The sequence below is a fragment of the Dromiciops gliroides genome, chromosome 5, assembly GCF_019393635.1.
Source record: "Dromiciops gliroides isolate mDroGli1 chromosome 5, mDroGli1.pri, whole genome shotgun sequence".
Classification (NCBI taxonomy): domain Eukaryota; kingdom Metazoa; phylum Chordata; class Mammalia; order Microbiotheria; family Microbiotheriidae; genus Dromiciops; species Dromiciops gliroides.
Genome location: NC_057865.1, coordinates 85,698,074 through 85,718,609, shown reverse-complemented (window position 1 = coordinate 85,718,609; position 20,536 = coordinate 85,698,074). Strand labels below are relative to the sequence as shown.

Here is a 20,536-nt window from a genome sequence, read left to right as displayed (position 1 = left end):
AGGTCTTCCTGATTCTAGGCCTAGCACTCTATCTACCATACCACCTAACTGCACAGATCTTTAAAAGTTCAAATTTATGTCACATAATTTTTCCCTGATAATACTTTCTTTGAGTAAAAGTATCCAAACTCTCTAATTTGTACCAAATCCCACCCAACTAACCGTGATATGGTTCGATAGCTTTCTAAGTCTACAAAAACACTATGAGCATGTTCTATAAAAGAAAAGCTATAAGTAACAAGCAATTTCCAATTTTTAAATGGAATCTTACAAAATTCTATTTTTAAGTCAGATTCCTTGAATTCTGAATATCTTTAATATAAATTTTACTTTAACTTTTATTAACAAGTACAGGCACTCAAATATATTAAGAGCATAAGCAAAGAAATTGTGACCAACAAACATAAGGTTTAGAGCTAGAAGGAACATTAGAGGTCATTGAATCTAATCCTATTATTTTGCAGGTATGGAAACTAAGGCACAGAGAACATGTAAACGAAATCAAAAATCCTGAGATTGTAATTGTACATATGTGCCTGTAACTTTTATTATTTCCATAACAATAATGCCATTCCTAAATATGTGAATATTGATTTTAATGTAGTAGTACAGGGTGGGCCAAAAGTCATGATGTTTTAATAACTTTTTGAAAATTGTTTTTTATTTTCCATTTTCACCATTTACAAGATTTGTTTTTTCACATGTAACATTAATTCATTTCCTATATATACTTTATATGATGCTATGGTAATGAAAATTAAAAAACAAAAAATAAAAGAGTTATTAAATATTGAAACCCCTTCGTGACTTTTGGCCCACCTTGTACCTACATATGTATAATATGAATTTGTTGCTACTATTGCTGTCTTTACTGGGATATGGTTCTGTTTTATTCTCTGTCCATGATGTCCTATAAGTATTCTCATATAATTTCTTATTTATGGGCACCTAGATAGCTCAATGGATAGAAAACTGCCTCAATTTCCTCACCTGTAAAACAGGAATAATAAGAGCACCTACCTCCCAGGGTTGTTGTGAGGACGAAATGAGATAATGCTTGTAAAGTGCTTAGCATAGTATCTAGCACATACAAAGTGCTATATAAATATTAGGTATTATTATTATATTCTTCCCATTGTTTCTTAGCACAAAATACATTTTTCCAACAGAGGCCAATCCATATAAGCCCATTTAACCATACCATAGCTAAACCATAGTATGAAACTTAACTGCACTAAAGAATGTCATCAACATTGATAAAGTCTTCTGCAAAGATTCATCCATTCTTCATTTAGGAAACATTCCGAACTGAAAGGCCAGAAACATCTCTCTCCTACTGTAATGGGCTCAGAAATATCTCCAACTCTAAGTCACTACTGGTAGCTCTTGCAAGAACTACAGCAGAGTAAGGAGCTAATAGGATGATGAAGAAGCCAGGATTTCCTTCCAGTATGGATGCCCAAGGACATATAAGTTACAAGGAGTGTTCTGTATAACCTATTCCTTTTTTCTTTATGTGTCTCAGACATTGGCCAGCTTGCTTCCCTTTCCTCAACCACTTTTCTTCAGGTATAGCACAGAAGAGAAAGTAATCTTGGTTTCTACCTTGCCCTTCTGTTCTCAGAACAAGAACACATTCCTTACAAAAACAGGTTGCCCCACATAGCTCTTCAATTAAAATTCTACTCTGATTCCACACTGTAGTGTGGAAGTTCCCCTAGGTTCTCAAAGCCTATGCCAATAAGACACAAGCTCTTAAGGATCTCAAATATGGAAAGACTTTGAATACAGTACTTTACACAAAGCAGGCATTTGGTGTTTGCTGAATTAAATAGAATATGGGTTCTTGGTCTATTGTCCAAAGGCCAGAGTATCTAAATTCAGATAGGTTCATCCCTAAGCAGGCCATAAGGTAAAAAATGTTTTATTCAGAAACTCTTATACCTAATGAGTTATAGAAGGGTTTTTATCAGCAGTGATGTGATAGCATGATTAGATTAGCTATGTCTAGCTGTGTGACCCTGGGCAAGTCACTTAAGCCTTATTGCCCCACAAAAAAAATAATAATAATAACTATGCACTTGTTCCAAGAATTTTCTTTTCTTTTCTTTTCTTTTTCCAAGGAACGGAAGATATAGGAGGGAAAGAAAACAGATTTCTGTTCATTAAAAACAAAAAACAGAAGTGGGGAGGAGTGATACAGATGCGAAATGATGCATGCACTTTCAGATGATGTTACTGTATCATTATTTTTAATTAACTGTTTTTATCTTATTACAATAGACCTCTGATGTGCTGAAATGGAAAGCAATATGTAAATATATATAATGTAAAAGCAAAATATATCAATAAAACTGAAAGTGACAAAAAAGAAAAAGAAAAAATCTGAGAGAGATGTGGTAGACTTAAAAACAACAAGATCTGACAACTGATTGGTTATGAGGGATGAGAAAGAAAGTGTAGTCAAGTACAAAAACAAGGTTGTGAACCTGGATTGATAAGAAGATGTGGTGGTATCCATGTCAGAAACAAGGAATTTTGGAAGAAGGCTGGGTTTCGGAAAATAAAGAAGCTCTGTTTTATACACCTAGAGTTTGAAATGTCCAAAAGGGAAGAGAGCAGGAAGGTAAGAGAGAAAAGAGGGGACAAGAGGGGAAGGCAAAGGAGAATGGGAAAAGAGAGGAGGGGAGGGGAAAAGCATTTATTAAGCATCTATTATGTACCAAGCTTACAAATATTACTCATTTGATTCCCAAAATAACCCTGAAAGGTAGGTGCTATAATTATCCCCATGAGGACACTGAGGCAAACAGAGGTTAAATGACTTGCCCAGAGTCACACAGTTAAGTGTCTGGGACAGGATTTGAACTCGGGTCTTCCTGACTCCAGGTCCAGTGCTCTACTCTGTACCATCTATCTACTATCTCTAGGAGGAGAGTAAGGAAAGAAATAAAGAGGGAGGGAAGATTTATGAAGAACTTTCTACGGATAAAATGCTCTCCAGGAGCTCACAGTCCAATGGGAGAGACAGCACAATTGGGAAGCTTCAGGTGAGAGTCAGATGCAAACGTCCTATGGTCCTCAGGGTGTAGCAGCAAACAGGTCGTGTCTCTTCTTTCATGTTTCCTCTAATGTCAGTTTCTAGGCTGAGCCATCTCCAAGGACTATGGTGACAAGAACTTCTTTCTCTGGGTCTTCAATAATCATGGCTGCAGCATCTGAAAGACCAGCCTCCAGGCTGCATCTCCACAGGGGCTGCCTCCCAGGATGATATGGCTCTTGGACCCAGGATCCTCAGCTTCTCCACCGAGGTCTGAGGGGAGATGACGGTCAAGGTTGTGTTTCTGGTGGTGGTATGACTTGCCTGTCATATGCTGCCTCCTGTCTCTCTTCTGGTGCACCTTGCTTCTTCAACTAGGCTGGCTTGCTTGTCTTATGGGCTGTAGTTGGCTGGCAGCTGGTACATGCCCCTTTTAAGAGTAGCTGTGATGTGTATTCATCTTTATCTCTATTTAGTACATGGCATGGTTTCTTGTACATGGTAGGTTCTAAACAAATCAATCTACCTGTTCATTTGAGGAACTCAGGATTTTTTTTAAGTATATTGACTATAAATACTTGATTATTGACTAAAATAAAAACGGTTTTCACAAATACCATTTAGACCAATGATGGAACAACAATACTGAAATGTAAAATCAGATTTTCTGATTCTATTAAAGCCTCATCAAAGATTTTTGGCAAACTTTTTTTAAATCTTGAAAATGAAATAGAAAGCTAAAATAAATGTACTTCCTCAATTCCTACTAAGGATTCAAAAACAATTTTTAAAAGAAATAGAGATACAAAGGAGGGAAAAAACTTACAAAAATATCCACTTTAAATTATATTTGTCAATATATACTAACCATGAATCAAGGAGCCATTTAACCACTGAATATAGTAGTTTTGTGGAAAAGAAAGGAGGATTTCATTGCTGATTATTGAGAAAGGAAGAAGCAAAACAGCACCAGCTGAAACTGCTAACGTGAAGGTGCTCAAAAACAGCCTGAAAGGGAAAAAAAAAAGTTAGTCACCACAAAGATTGAAAGAAGCAAAGGATCTTTAATGCAAATGCTTTTCAAATATGGATTTCTAGAACTTTAAAAACTGTTAAAGTTGAAAATGTCCTTTAAGGGATAGGAAGACGGGTTAGACTTGTGATTTCATTGATATAGGGATGAGAAAACTCTCTCTCTCCTAACACACCTCACAGCCTTGGCGCATTATGGAGACCACTGAAAGCTTAATGGACTTGCCCAGAGTTACACAGCTAACATGCGTCAGAAACAGAACTTGAACCCAGATCTTCTTGGCCCTTGAGGCCAGCTCTACTGATGACACCACACTGCCTTTCCAATCTTAACAATCTTCACTAAATTCATTTATGCGGAAAGGGTAGTGTCCAAGAAACACCTCATGTAGAATTGAAATCTGGGGCAGAAAGAGACAGGGAATAGATTATCTCAACATTCTTTTTAGCACTAGCATTCCATGTCTCTGCAAAAATATTGTGGAATGTAAAAATGGAGGTCAAAATAACACAGGCATATATATACTGAAATAAATTATCATTTGGCCACTAAAAACAAAGCAAACGTGGCTTTGCAAAGATGAAATCTGATCTTAAAGTAAGTATAAATACTTATTTCATGATTGTATCTGTTTGACTGTCTGGCAACACTCACACAACAGTGTGACAATTGTTTCCAATGGTTCAAATGCATGTCTACAAAAGGTATTAATAAAGGGAAAGATCAATTCAGGCAAAGTCTTACACGACCACAGGTGTAAAATGGACAGATGAAAGGAAGACTAGAAAATATGGCAATATCAGGGGAGTGAAAACCTTTTTCTTAAATAAAATTTATCTTCCATTAAAGTCTTCCAAAAGAGGAACCTAAAAACAAATACAACATATTAAAAGTGAAAAATCCATGCCAAGCTCCTAAAAACACACTTTAAAATGTGACTTTGAAGTCTATGCCACCTTGTGGCAAATAACAGAACTATCTTTTCATAAGCAACAAGTGATGAGAAATGGTCCTCTGTTCTAAAAAGCAGGGTGGCAAAATGGAAGGGAGAAGAATCTTCCATATTTTATGAAAATTAAAATTGTAAATATAGGAAAAATATTATTGATCATCTTTACTGAAAAGGCATGTGGCATAACAAAAAAAAAGTGTAGTACACTCAGTAATTCAAGTTCTAGCACTAGCTCTGACCTACCACAAAACTGAAGGCAATTTACAACCTTTTATTCCTCAGTAAAGTCAAGCATATGGACTAGAATTCAATGGTGTCAAATTCAAACAGAAATAGATCCCTGTGGACCCATACTGACTCAGAAAACCACCAATTTATATTACCTATGTTCTATTGTGGAGCAGCTAGGTGGTTCAAATTTGGCCTCAGACACTTACTAGCTGTGTAACCCTGTGCACATCTTTTAAGTGACTTTTTGCCTCAAGTTTGCCCTGTTTTCCTCAGTTCTCTAATCTGTAAAATAAACTGGGGAAGAAAATGGCAAACCACTCCAGTATCTTTGTCAAGAAAACCCCAAATGGAGTCATGATGAGTGGAACAGGACTGAACCACAACAAACAACATGTTCTGCTGTATTTTCATTTGGGTAAATATTTACTCACTACATTTTTATCTGACTCTCGATGCACTCCTGACTGCTTCCACTCACTGGTCCTGAGTATGATGCCTCTGGACTAGATAGATGATCTACAAGACTTCTCCCAATTCATGCATGCTGTGACTCTTATGAAATGGAATATCACCATAAAAACAGAGCTAATAGGAAGTATAAACCTTTTTAAATGTTTTTTTAGTTTTCATTGATCAATTTTAACATAATCCTGTTAACATATCATTAACATAATAACATGGCAAAATTTAAAATATTATTATGCCACATATCCTTACAGATCACCTAATCTAGCTCCCTCATTTTACAGATGGCTTAAGTTCACAGAGCAAGTAAATGGCTGAACCAGGACTAACCAAAAGTCCCCTAAGGGTTCCAGCCTTCACTGTGATTTGAGGACCACATGTATTGGCAACAGTCAATTGGGGTTATATTCACAACTTTAACACACCGATCTGCTAAGAAAAGGAAGCAAAGTCCACAGGGGTACACTGAAGAAGGGGCTGGAGATTCTAAGTAGAAGCAAAATAGATTGGGACAAAGGGACAAAAAGGTGGCCAGTCAAGCCACTAATTCATCATTGAAGGTGAACCCATGCCCCTCAGTTTTCAAAGCAATTATTGCCTATCAACACAGCTAGACTAGGTCATCTGTTCTAATTTCCTGTGGTTGTAAGTAATAAATCTCAACTTTATTCCCAGCACCAAAGGCAGTCTCAGTACACCACAGAGAAAGGCTTCATGTGCCACCCTCTAGTAAGCATGCCAGGACTTATCACACCTGTTTGGTTCACACAGTAAATTTAAAACATCATTTTTAGTCAGTGACTGGCTAAGTGCTATCCTAATAACAATTTTCTCTATAATGCAATTACAATAGCATCCCTCCCTGCTGGTATAAAAATAAAATCTGTTCAAATCAACAAATCAGTAACAAAAAAGAATATATAAATCAGCAGTCCTGATGGACATTTGCAAAACTGAAATACACTTGTACCCTAGAAACTAAACAAAACACACGCACAGAAGGTATATGGGGGTAACTAGAGTTTAGTGGTTCTCCAAAAGAAAGAAATCATTGGTTATTATTATTTCTAGGCAGATCAATTTGGGTACACAAAGAAAAAAATATATTTTGACAAGATCTTCTACACATTAAAAATATATAAATATGGCCCCCAAAACCCACCACCTTTGGGCAACAGTGTCGTCCAAAGCTCTTAAGATTAGTGGAAGTAGAAGAGTGTTGTGGAAACATAGCTAGACTTTGAGTCAAGTTGTGGTCTCACACCCTCGCCTTAATATTTACTAGTTGGATTCCTTCACTCCTTTGAACCTCAGCTCTCTCATTTACAAAATAAGGGAAATAATCATTATACAAACTATGTCACAGAGTTGTGAGGAAAATACTTTTGTAAACCTGAAAGTAAAAAATTAACAATTATTGTACATTTTTCTAAGCTTGATATTTCAGAACATGTTGCTACTTTTGCCTTCAAGATTACTAAATGAAATAGCACTCAGTATTCAAGAGAATAATATTGTTGTAGAAAGCCTCTCAGTGAAATAATGATTAAACAGTTTTTCAAAACTCTCATTTCCCATCTTGGTTTTTTCGTATCCAACAATATCTTCTAGATATCTAAAAAATTCAAAATTCTTTAAAAAAATTAAATCATAATCAATCTTAATTTTTAAAACAAAATAGTCTATATACTTCAGAAGCAGAAGAAGAGAGTCATGAAATCATAAGGTTAGAAGGGTCCATGGAGATCATAGAGTCCAACCCACTCACTTTTCAGATGATAACATCCCTCTATTATAGAGTACTTGATTTACAATGTCCTTTCCTCACAACCCTGTTGAGGTAGGGAGTAGAAATATTATCCTCATCTTCCAGATAGTGAAATAAAACCTGAAAGGCTGAATGAATTGTTCAAAAAAAAAAACACAGCCAGATAAAGGAAACCAGAATATGCCAACACAATTACAAAAGAATTTTTTTATGAATTATGAAGTACTAAATTATGAAATGCTCATTATTTAGAAAAAGTACCTCACTAAAAAAAAAGAAAAAGTATTCAAGCATAGTTTATTCCCTTATAAACCCCTCAAATACTTGTTAACTAATGACTAAAATGTCTGTCACACTCATAAATAAAAAAGAATAAAGGGCTTTATAAAATATGTTCCTCAAAATTTTTTAAGTTAAATTACATTTAAATGCACCAAGAAACCAGAGAATTTAAGACACATGGTTGGCGCCACCTCCTGGAAACTCAACTGTACAATCATTAATTGCTGAAAAGATTGCTGAAAGAGCTTCAGCACAGATAGCAAAAATACAGCTTCAGTTTAGACAATCAGGGGTTTCAAGTTATAGTACTAGTTCGATCAATGACATTTGTGAGAAATCTTAAGTGAATAATGACTCTTCTAGCTACTATTTTTCCCCTTATAATAAAGGCATAATTTATATTTACCTCAACAAGCTACCATGAACTTTCTATTACTAGAACTACAACTTTCTATCCCTATTTCTAGAGTATTTATAATGTTCTCCAACTATAATTATCACATACATATCAAGGAGGAGGATAAAGGGGAAGTAAAGATGTGTAATTTCATCAGAGTAGGGAGATCTGAGTTTGGAAAATACTTCCACCAATGCAGGCTAGCAACCTCTCTGAAAAAGTCTTGAGAGTTACCCGAGGCAATGAGAGGTTATGTGACCTGCCCACAGTTAAATTAGTATGTGTCTGGGGCAGCTAGGTGGAGCAGTGGATAAAGCACTGGCCCTGGATTCAGGAGTACCTGGGTTCAAATCCGGCCTCAGACACTTGACACTTACTAGCTGTGTGACCCTGGGCAAGTCACTTAACCCCCATGGCCCCGCAAAAAAAAAAAAAAATTAGTATGTGTCAGAAGGAGGACTTGAACTCAGGTGTTTCTGAATCCACAACTTATCAACCGGCATAATAATGTCCACTATAAAAATGTGGCAAGTGGCTATCCAACCTTCTCTTAAAGGGCCTTCAGTGAGGGGGAAACCTTCTATATCCACTTTGAAAGGTCAACTCTAATTCTAAGGAAATTTTTCTTTCTATAAATCCTACCTTTCTACACAATAGGCCCAGTTCTGTCCTCTGAGGCTAAAGAGACCAAGTATAATCCATATTCCACATGTTAGCCTTTCAAATAATTAAAGATAACTATCATGTCACCCTCAAGTCTTTTCTTCTGTAAGTTAAATCCAATTCCTACAACTCATACTCAAGTGAAATGGACTCAAGGTGCTTCCGCATACTAGCTGGCTGCCTGCCTCTAAACATTTTCTGGTTCATCAATATCTAATCAATCAAACTGGCACCTAGTATTTAATACAATACTCCAAATATTGGGTCACCATGAAGATTATAAGAAGATTATCACCTCCATAGTCCCATTCTATATGTACATTAGTTTTCTTTGCTGTCACATCACAATGGTACCAAATTCTAAGCCTGCAGTCCACTAAAGTTCCTAGGTGTTTTTCAGGTGAACTTCTATCCCACCAATCCTACATATCTTTCTCTTGTGAAATTTACTGTTAGACCTCAAGTACAAGACTTTACCCCTTTTAAATTTCATTTCGTTATATTTGTCCCAATTTTCTGACTTGTCAAACACTGCCTTTTTCCTTCTATTAACAATCTTTCCAGCATTGTGTCACCTAAAAATTTGATAACCATATAATCTATGCCTTCTTCCAAATCGCTGAAAAAATGACTACACAGCAAATAGCCAAATATGAAATGCCTCCAGTGGCACTCCTTTGAAGACCTCTTTCCAAGCTAATGTCTAATCTTAATGACCATTCTCGGGCTGGCTGTGCTACTAGTTCTGAACCTACCCAACTGAGCTCATGTCTCTCCATTTTATCCCTACAAATGGCAGGCAGGAACCATTCTTCTTCTTTTTTTTTTTTGGTGAGGTAATTGGGGTTAAGTGACTTGGCCAGGGTCACACAGCTAGTAAGTGTCAAGTGTCTGAGGTTGAATTTGAACTCAGGTCCTCCTGAATCCAGGGCTGGTGCTCTATCCACTGTGCCACCTAGCTGCCCCCAGCAGGAACCATTCTTGATGAAACCACATTGGTCCTTTATTATCACTATTTCCTCTTCTTCTTTTTTTTTTTTTTTTAGTGAGGCAATTGGGGTTAAGTGACTTGCCCAGGGTCACACAGCTAGTAAGTATAAGTGTCTGAGGCCGGATTTGAACTCAGGTACTCCTGATTCCAGGGCCGGTGCTCTTTCCACTGCACCACCTAGCTGCCCCACTATTTCCTCTTCTAGATGCTTCACTAAATATCTCTCTTAATAATCTATTCTAAATGAGATATCACAACAAAACCCCCAGAAAGACAACAAGAAAAACCAGGATTACACATAACAAGTAACTGACAAATGTTTAAGTTTGGGGTAAGAGAGTATGTGATTGTACTCTGTACAGTGTCTGGATTTCTTCTATAACCATAAGTCTCTTCCCCTTTTCATGGGGTGGGAGGAGAGTGAAGTGCAGAACCTAAGGAAGTACTTTAAGTCTAGAGGATTCTACAGATCCCTGGGAGGTCGAGTTTTCTAGAGGGGTAAGGTACTTGACTTGCTAGAAACCCTGAGTCCTCTTCCCTTGCTGAGGAGTCCTACCCAGGGCAGTGATATAAGTCTAGAGGAATGTCCCTGGGAAGATGAGGCTAACCAGAGAGGGAAAGAGAAATGTCTTGATTATTTATGGGTTCTTTAGCAAGTCCTCTGCATTTGCATCAGGTTAAATATATATAAATATGTGGGAATATATTTTCTAATTTTGCTAGGAATCAAAGTCAAACAGTGGCTGCTCTCCAGTCCTATGGTATCTTTCCCATTTTCCATGTGTCTGCAATGACTAATTCTTTCAGGATCCAAGTATATAGATGAGTTAGGTGAGGTAAGTTAATTCACAGTGAGCCAGCAAGGTACTACTCTCTTATTACATATTTACTGTTCTTGAATATAAACTGCCTATCTTCCATTTTGGTTCTCTCCTTTCCAATCCAAAAATCCTTCTCCTTGGAGAAGAGGGAGCAAATTAAGAGTTAAGCATTTCCTCCTCCCCAGTGGCCACTGGGATTGTCCTATACACCCCAAACAGTGGTTCTTTTCCCCTTCTTAGGTACTGCTCTTTTGCCCAAAGGAACTTAAAACCCCCTTTTTCTTAGCTTCCCTTGTAGCCTCAGCTCATTCCTTGTTTTAGCACTAATAACACAATTCTTACAAGACTGCATTAAAATGTGAAGTTCCCCAGGAGTAGAAATTGTTTCAGTTTGTTTGTATCTCCAATGCCTGGCACAGTGCCTGGCACGTGGTAAGCACTTAATAAATGCTAGTTTACTACCTGTCATTTGCTCTCGCTTAATCTTCTGGACAGTGTCCTCTCAAAATCTAAGTTAGTGGGTACTTTATGTATCCACTTTGGCCTCTTTAGATAACTCTCTTTTTCTTCTCCAATACACTTGTGTATTTTTATCTTCATAATTTCATTCTTGAAAACCCTCCATCTTTCCGGGGCCAACTTTCCCTGTAGAACTGGAGGCCATGGGATCCTAACCATCTTCTCTCCATACCCTTTGAAGACCATTATACATATGAGACTGTACTGATGCCCCTTATTACCTCCAGGATCAAATACAAAGCCCTCTACTTGGTATTCAAAGACCTAGCCCCCTTCTCCTCTTCCAATCTTCTTATACCTTAACCCCCATACCCTTCCACATACTCTCCATAGAATGACATTGGCCTCTTTGCTATTCCATGAACAAGACACTCCATCTCTGGGCTCCAGGCATTTTCTCCGGCTGTCCTATAGGCCTCTCTCTCCTAATCTCTGGCTCCTGGCTTCCTTCAAGTCCCAGCTAAAATTCTACTTTCTACAGGAAGCCTTTCCCAATCCTTCTAATTCTAGTGCTTTCTCTGTTATTTCCTATTTACTCTATCTATGTGCATTTATTTACATATTCTCGGTATATATCTGTTTGTTATATATCCCTCCATTGGACTATAGACTCCTCCAGGGGAGGGTCTTGTCTTTTTACTTTCTTTGTATCCTCAGTGCTAAACACAGTACCTAGCACATAGTAGGTGCTTAATAAATGCTTACTGACTGAGTGACTCTCAACTTCTAAGAGAGAGATCTATCCCATCAACTCTATCCCAGCAATCATTTCTTCCTTGTTGGTGAGAATTATATCCAGAAAAGAATTTTCCTTTGTTGGTTGCTCCACCTTTGAAGTAGTAAATGACCAGAAAGGTTAAATAAATTATTAGCTAGTCTGCTTTTGGCAGAGAGAGGGCTACAACAGATGTCAAGTCAACTAAAACTCCACATTACTGCTATCTCATGCCCGTGGGTCAGGCTTTTGATGGCTTTCATATACACTACTACTATCACTTTTGCTCTCCACTGCACTTGACTTTATCCAACTGCTCTCCACCATGCTTTCACCCTGGATTTCCTCATATGAACACACAACTCTCCGGGCTTTTTACCTATTTTCTTTTTGAATAAGGTATGCCTTTCCAGAGTCATATTTTATGTATGAATCTCCCACCGCGAGTCTCTCTAATAACATGAGGTCAAATTTGCCCCAGTACATTAGGAGTTCTAGCTCATCTTCCTTGTTACCCATAGTTTGAACGCTCTGAGTTGACATCTGAGTTAACCTATCTTATTATTATCTCCTTTCTTGAATTCTGTCCCTCTCAACTTCCAGTTTCTCAGCTGCTATTCTTCCTTACATCGTAGTTACTCCCTATGTTATCTTGCATAGTGGAAATACATAGTCAAGTTTCTTCCTCCTCCTTTTTTTATATTTTAAACCCATTCTGATTAAATTTTCAAGACTCCAGGCAACTTTCTTACCAGTTCTTGTTATATTTGCTATAGTCACAGCCAGGTATCTCTCATATCTATTATTTAAAGTGTGTTCCCATTTTGTCTATGGCCCAGATGTAGTTACTTTCCATCTTCCAAACAAGAAGGGAAAATGACTCTCGCATAAGAAAGAGAAAGAGATACTTCTATGTACATAACAATGCATTATTTTAATCTAGTAACTTGTTCAGGCAAACATCTTATATTTGAGTTAAATTTCTTTAACTCATCCATTAATGAACTTGACCTATTATTCAATGCTAGTCTTCCTTACTTAATTACAATTTCTGCATATTCCTCTGTGCACTGAACTTAAATATTTGTTGAATATTGAATTCCTGCATATTACCTGGGCTTGTTTACTTAACTTGATATTTAAGTTAACATTTATATCAGAGCAGTTATACTACATCAATATAAAAGAGTAAATAATGTTTTTATGTTCTCTAAATAAAAGAAAACCTCAGTATCAGCCTTCTAAAGGTCCTTTTTCAGTGAAGAAATCTGAAGGTAACTATAATAAGGATAGAAAGGTTAAAAGTATACAATCACATAGAATATCCTGGAAGTCTGATCTATTAAGAACATTGTGTGATTTCTAAGGTCCTTTCAGTGCTGAAATCTACAAAATTAGACTTTTTGGAAACAGGGCCCTAGCCAAAATTGTAATTGCTCCCTGGCCCTTTCTACCTTTCCAGCTGAACCTTATTCCAATTCCTTCTTCCTTATTACAACTCTTTCCTCTTCTCTATGGTCCTTCTGCCCTTTCTAATGCTATCCTATGACTATCTCACCCAGGCCCTGCTGTTTCTCTAAATAGTTCCAGACCCCAGAATTAATCCCCTCCTCTTCTCAGCAACTCTCTCATTCATTAATTCTACAATTATTAATCTGACTAACTCCTTCTGCTGGGTGATGTCACAGAGAGTACAATCTAATATCTGATTGAAGTAATAATACTAAGGGGTAACTGACCAGTGAGTGGGTTTAACAAATTTGTTAAGGAATTTGTATTTTACTGAGGACTTTCTTAACCCAAAAGAATCTCTTGGAAGAGGCATACTCTTCTTTCTTTTTTTTTTTTCATTTGGGGAAGAGCAGAGTAGAGAAAGCCACCTCTTTTTCAGTACCTATTCCTAGGTAATCAGCAATGTTAAATATCATGTAGCCACATATTACCACCTTCTTTCATACAGTTTTCCTTGCACCTTCTCCCCAGTAACAAGAGTCAGCTCTAAAGAAGTATTTATTCACTGGTACAGTGAGCAGCAAAAAAGCAAAACCAAATATGCAAAGCCAAAATCAAGTATCTGAAAAGCACAGGACCTCCTATATAATCTTATATTATGAAATTTAATGATTCTAATTAAACAAAATCTTACCGAAGGTACTTCAAAGACTTATAACTACAATCTGATGTCTCAGAAATAATAAAGGATATTTTATAATACATTGATGTTTTATACCAACACATGGGGATCTATCTGATCCAGTCACCTTCAATAAAGTAACAAAAATTACCCAGAATAAACTCTTCTTTGAGCTTACCACAATCTCTCTTAGCTTATTTAAATGTATTGTCATTCTTATAATCAAGAAATCTTTCCTTAGATTCAACCAAATCTTTGTTTAACTTCAGACCACTTCTTTGTTTGATCCTATATAGATAAGAGGTTTCCATTCCACATGTCAAAAGCTTTGGACACCATGCAATCAACTCTCAATAATACATGTACATTTACGTTTGTTTTTTATAAACTTTGTGAGCTGTAATGAAAACTGTTAAGGACATTCTACACCTGAGACTTGTTTTTCTGTAAAATCTGTATTACAAAGTATAATTCTAAGTTTGGCTTCTTTTTCTCATTTTGTAAGAGTCAACAAAATCAAGAAATTTGAAAACACTTACGAAATTCTGTTGACAATGGCATCTTCATCTTCCTGTTCATCTGCAAAAATATTTTTTAAAAATGTTTAGCTTCCTTTTATTTCCCATAATAAAAAGTTGCATTTGTATACAACATATTAAGAATGCATGACAAGGTGACTAATGCAGAAATATGTTTAATGTGATTGTACATGTACAACCTATATCAGACTGCTTTCTGTCTTGGGGAGGAGAAAGGGGGGGGAGAGAAAAAAAATTTGGAACTAAAAATCCAGTGAAAACAAATGTTGAAAACTATCCTTATATGTAATATGTAACTGGAAAATAATAATTTTTAAAAGAACATGTGAACACAAAGAATCATTAACAAAAGTTCATTTTCAAGTAAGCACTGCTTTCACTTGAGTACAGTATGTTTGCATCAGACAGAACAGCCGCTACCCAGCACAACTGAAGAATGATCTCGACTGGGAGCAACAGGACAGAAGCAGAGGTAGAGGGCACATAAGGGGAAGGGGAAGGAACAAGCATTTATTGAGCAGCTACTGTGTGTCAGACATTTGGCTAAGCATTTTACAAATATTATCTCATTTGATTCTCACAACAATTCTAGAAGGTAGATACTGTGATCATCTCCAATTTACAGTTGAGGAAACTGAGGAAAACAGAGCTAAAGTGATTTGCCCAGGGTAATACAGCTTGTAGGTATCTAAGGCTGGATTTGAATTCAGGTCCTTCTGCCTCCAGGTCCAGGGCTCTATCCACTGTAGAAAGACATTGTCTGAAAGGCAATAGGGGAGGTTAATAATTAGAGCAAGAGATGACAAATTATTGGAGAAGATGGAAAGGGATGGGATCAAGGGCACATGTAAAGGAAATAGCTTTGATAAAGGCAAGAGTCACCTCATTATCAGAGACTGAGGGAAAGGAGGGATAACATCAAGGGGTTTTGAAATGAAGAAGAGAAAAGAGGGTGCTCATGACAAACAATTTCAATTTTTTCATAAAAGTAAAAGGTGAGGTCCTCGGCTAAGGAAGGGGAGGAGTGATATGGGGAAACTCTGGAGAAAAGAGCAGGTTTGGAATCGATTTTGCAGGGAGTGTTACAGTTAATCAATTAGGGAGAAGTGAAAAGATTGCCTTGTTGCATTTAGGGCCCAGCCTAAGTCAGATAACATGAATTGATAGTATTCTCTGTCAGCAGGATTCTCCAGCTCCATTCATAAGTCTGTGAGTAGGAGAATGGTGTGAGTAATGTTAGGCTAAAAAGTGACAAGGGATTAGCAATGTTAAATTGGTTAACTATAGAGTCAAGATAGGGAAAGGAAGAAAATGAAGTTAAACAAGGATGAATGGCCTGACAAAGTACTAATGGATAGAGGAACTGGTAGACAAGATAAATGCACATAGCTTTAGAAGAGGTGAGGCATAGGGAGAGATTCAGTGATAAAAGGTTGGTGTTCAGAAAAAGGAATATAAGAGGTTTTTTAAGAAAAGGAAACACAGTTAATGCTGAAATTCAGGATGGGAGCCTCCCTGGTTGTAGCTAAGGTAGATGGAAAGCAGTAGGTCATGGAATTTCAAAAGAGTGGGGAACTGGAAGATAAAAGAGCTTGTAGGAACATCACACTGGATGTTGAAGTCCACTAGTTACAAGGACAGGGGGAGTTTGGGAGGAGAGGCAATCAGCTAGCTGAGTAAAAGGAAAACCTGGGAGCAGATTCCACTGTCGCCATGATTGGAGGCTGGAGGCTTCAAAAACGGAGTGTTTATCGAATGATGGTGGTAAGGAGAGAGCAGCAGTGTGGAGGAAGGACTACCATCACTCCCCCTCCAATGTATTGCAGGGGCTTGAGTAAAGGGACAGACAAGACTGAAAAGCAAGGCCAGGGATGGAGAGCTTATTTGAGGAAAAGCAGGATATAATGAGAAAAAAATAACATACTTCTACTACCAATCACAAAGGACAATTATTGGGAGAGCCTTTTGTGAAAGCTTTAAGCACAAGAGAAATGAAAATTGTTATTATTGTGCATAGTAGTTCTTCGGTGTTTTGATACTCCTGTGATGAAATGGAAACTAGGGTCATCAAAAGGAACCTCTTCACAAGTCAATTTGTGCCTCAAACAGTCAAGTTTAAAGGGAAAAAAAAGTTTTGTTATTTTTTTTAAATGGGGGCAGCTAGGTGGCACAGTGGATAAAACACTGTCCCTGGATTCAGGAGGACCTGAGTTCAAATCTGGCCTCAGACACTTGACACTTACTAGCTGTGTGACCCTGGGCAAGTCACTTAACCCTCATTGCCCTGCCAAAAAAACAAACCAGCCAAGCTGCGGCATCTTAAATCTATGGCCAGCTAACCAACTTTGATCTTCAGGTCTACAAAGTTTTATTTAAACTGAAAAGGTCCACAGAGCTTTCCACCCAGTTCAGTACAGAAGCATTCACAGAATAACAACAGTGCCTACACTGGAAAAGTAACAAAGAGATTTAAGGTCTACAAGACACCTTCCTCACAACCACCATCTTAGGTAGAAAGGGATTATGTCATTGTCCACATTTTACGAATGAGGAAAATGAGGCTCAGAGATGTTGTGTGAGGAACCTAAGGTTATATACAAGTAAATGTCAGAGCCGAGATTTGAATCCAGGCTTCCTGACTCCATTAAGGCTCTCTCAGTGGAGAGACAATGGAAATTTCAAAGGAAAGAAATCATCCACATACTATTTTCCTGGTTTTCCCAATTCCAAAGCAACATAACTCAAGACGCCACATTCCATTAATAAATATTTATAGGGCACTCACAAGCCCAAGATTGTAGAAGATATGATATATCTATAGTGGAAGGAATGCTTAAAATAAAGTCAGGAAGACCTGGGTTCAAACCTTAGCTGTGACGCTTACTAGGCAGGTGACCAAGTGCAAATGACTTAATTTTGCTGAATGTCAGTTTCTTAAGCTATAAAATGGGGATGTTACTGATTGTACCTATGCAGCATGGCACTGTAGAGATTCAAATAAATAAGACACATCCTTGCTTTGTGACCCTAGGCAAGTCCCTTAACCTCTCAAGGTCCCAGGCAACTCTCTAGGACCATAAGTTATAGAGAAGATAGGGATCTGCTTTAGTAGATGGAGCTTCCTCATCTAGGAACTCCCTGTACAAGTGAAATCACAGGCCCAGCTCCTTTCCTAATCATCTACCTGTAAATGTTCTTGTGATACTCAAATGAGATACTATAGGTAAGCTGCTTTGTATACTTTAAACTTATAACATTTAATTATATTATTATCAGTATATTGTTACATTAAAAAAATTTTTAAAACATAGTCCCCAACTTCAAAGGCCTTATAAGCCTGTTGTGATGATGATACATATGTAGGAAAAAGGAGAAATATCCATAACTGTAATAAAGTATATAATCAAGCACTACATTTTGTGATATACAACACGTTCCCATCTTTTGGACAGCAGAATTATAACAAAGGCCCTGAGAATTCATTGGTAAATTCATAAACAAGCATAAAATAACTTCTATAGACTGAATATTTCAACATGTATATCAATTACTATTTTTCAAATGTATATAGATGCTATTACAACTAATAAATTACAAATTCATTTAAAACTATTACTGGATTCATAGTAGTGTCTTTTCATTATTTACTTTCTCAATCAGCATCCATTATTAGTACAACTACTATCAGGTAGGTTCCACAAAATGCTCTACATTAAACTGAGGTCCTCATATTTAAAAAGTTTGGGAACCACTGACTGTAAGTGCTTTGGTGCTTCAGAGAAAGAAACAATATTACTATAAGTAGTAGTAGTCAGAAAAGATACTTCACAAAAGAAGGAGAATATCACCTAAGCCTTAAAGTATACTTGGAATTTGGACATGAGAAGAGAAGAATAGTTGAACCTAGGCCACAGCTAGCCAGAGACGGCCCATTTCCAATTAAACTGTAGATTGTAGGTAGCTACTGGATACTCAATATACCATAGGTACAGTAGAAATATGCAGAGATGAAACCATCTAATTTCACAGGACTATTAGCTCCTTTCCTAAATAACAACTGACTGGTGCTATATTTAACTATTAAAAATGGGTAATGGATTCCAATTGTAAATCTGCTTAATATACCAGAACACTTAAGTATAACAATATATGAAGTATGTCATACTCATAATCATTAGGCACCAGAATGAAAAATTTTAGTTAAAGCATTTTCACTTGCCTGATTTCCTCTTGTATCTTGTGATGATGAAGTATGAAACAATGTAGAGAACAGCAAACAGAAGAAAGCATATCTGAAAAAAAAAATTTAGCAGATCACTATCTCGGTACATAAATCTCCAAAATAATCCCTACAATAAGAGTTTTATTTAAAACAACTTCAAATGATTACAGGTATTTAAGTAGAAGATAAGGTAAATTATTGGAAATTGTCATTTTTGAAACAAAGCAACAGGTTTTGTAGTAACAAAAAATTAGAAGCAAAGTGAGGAATTAATTGCTTGAAAAATCAAGTGTTTGAACAAACTATGGAATGTGAATGGAAAGGAATATCATTAAAATGATGAATCTGAGGAACTGAGAAATTCGTGAGAAAACATATGAACGGATATAAAGTAAGCTGAAACAGAGCAATATACGTAACAACAATAATGTAAACAAGAACACTAAAAAGAAACCAAACTGAATGATTGTAATGATCAATGTCCCAGAGGACATTTTAAGAAAGTAGTGGATTATGAGTATAGAATTTTGGCTATACTATCAAACCTATTGTCTAGTAATTTTGCTTTTTCTTTATAACAAGAAGAAAAACTGCAAGATGACTGTGATAGAAAAACAAAAATTATCTCAAAAACTTGTTTAAAATGGTTTTCTAAGTATTACCTTTAGATGGTGTGCTTATGTGAACTATTGCTATCCTGGTTTCATTCATATGACAATTTGCTATTCTTTAAAATTTCTCATTGAAATTCTAAACATAAAATAATAAGAACCTCTGTTTCTACAGTACTTTTCTAACTTACCTGAAAAGTAGGTGGGCTAGTGGATTATTTTTGTTTTGTTTTTGTGGGGCAATGAGGATTAAGTGCATTTTAGTCTTTTGATTATTGTATTCTTAAACTATCTATCAAAGGGCATAATAATTCTGAAATGACTGAACATCAGGAATGACAATAATTTTCCCTTTGGTGCATCCATATCTCCCTCCCTCCCCCGCCACATCACCCCCATCCCCACTCGATCTGTCTTTCCTCTCTCCCCTCTGTCTATGTCCCCTCTTTCTCTCTGTCTCTGTCTATCAAAATCTCTAAATTTCTTAAAACCAAAAGGAAGACAATATCTCTAAGCTCAGTCACAACTCCATAACGTTAAATGGTGGTCCCTGCTATAAGTCTAATCAATATCTCATCCACCAAAGACCCATTTAATAATCACCATTTTACTTATCTTCACCCTAGAAATAGATCTTACACGCTATTAAAAGTAATCATTTTCATGACTCAAAGGTTTTCTTTATCTTACATCCAGAAAATTGACAAAGATAATAAAACAAGGGAATGGTTGGTGAATAATACACTATCAGCTGAGCTGTGAATTAGTCCAATCATTCCAGAAAGCAATATGGAATTAAAGTGTCTAAAGTGTCATACCCTTTGACAAATCCTAGTGCTAGCTATTCTTCAGGAAGATGAAAGGGAAAGTTCTCATATGCATCAAAATATTCACAGCAGCACTTTTTGAAGTAACAGAACTAGAAACAAGAAGATGCCCATTGGAAATGTTTTACATCACTGCATATGTATAACCTGTATCAAGTTGCTTGACTTCTCAAGGAAAGGGGAGGGAAAGGAAGGATGTAGATGATTTAGAACTCAACATTTTTTTTAAAGTATGTTAAAAAATTGTTTACATGTAATTGAAAAATAAAATAAAAATTAAATGTAAAAAATAAGTTTAAGAAAGATGCCCATTGAACAGGGAATTT

The 20,536-nt window shown here is 36.6% G+C and overlaps 1 protein-coding gene across 2 annotated transcripts in view; it reads right to left on the bottom strand.

The window, feature by feature from the left end:
• The window catches only part of LMBR1 (limb development membrane protein 1), a 188,397-nt gene that overhangs the window by 129,769 nt on the left and 38,092 nt on the right, over positions 1 to 20,536 (bottom strand). For both annotated transcript variants that reach the window (XM_043967066.1, XM_043967065.1), the window contains exons 2-4: positions 18,770 to 18,842; positions 14,551 to 14,590; positions 3,909 to 4,048 (exon numbers count right to left, since the gene is read on the bottom strand). In XM_043967066.1, the coding sequence (XP_043823001.1) occupies positions 3,909 to 4,048; positions 14,551 to 14,590; positions 18,770 to 18,842 (253 nt within the window). The remainder of the gene's footprint in view (positions 1 to 3,908; positions 4,049 to 14,550; positions 14,591 to 18,769; positions 18,843 to 20,536) is intronic.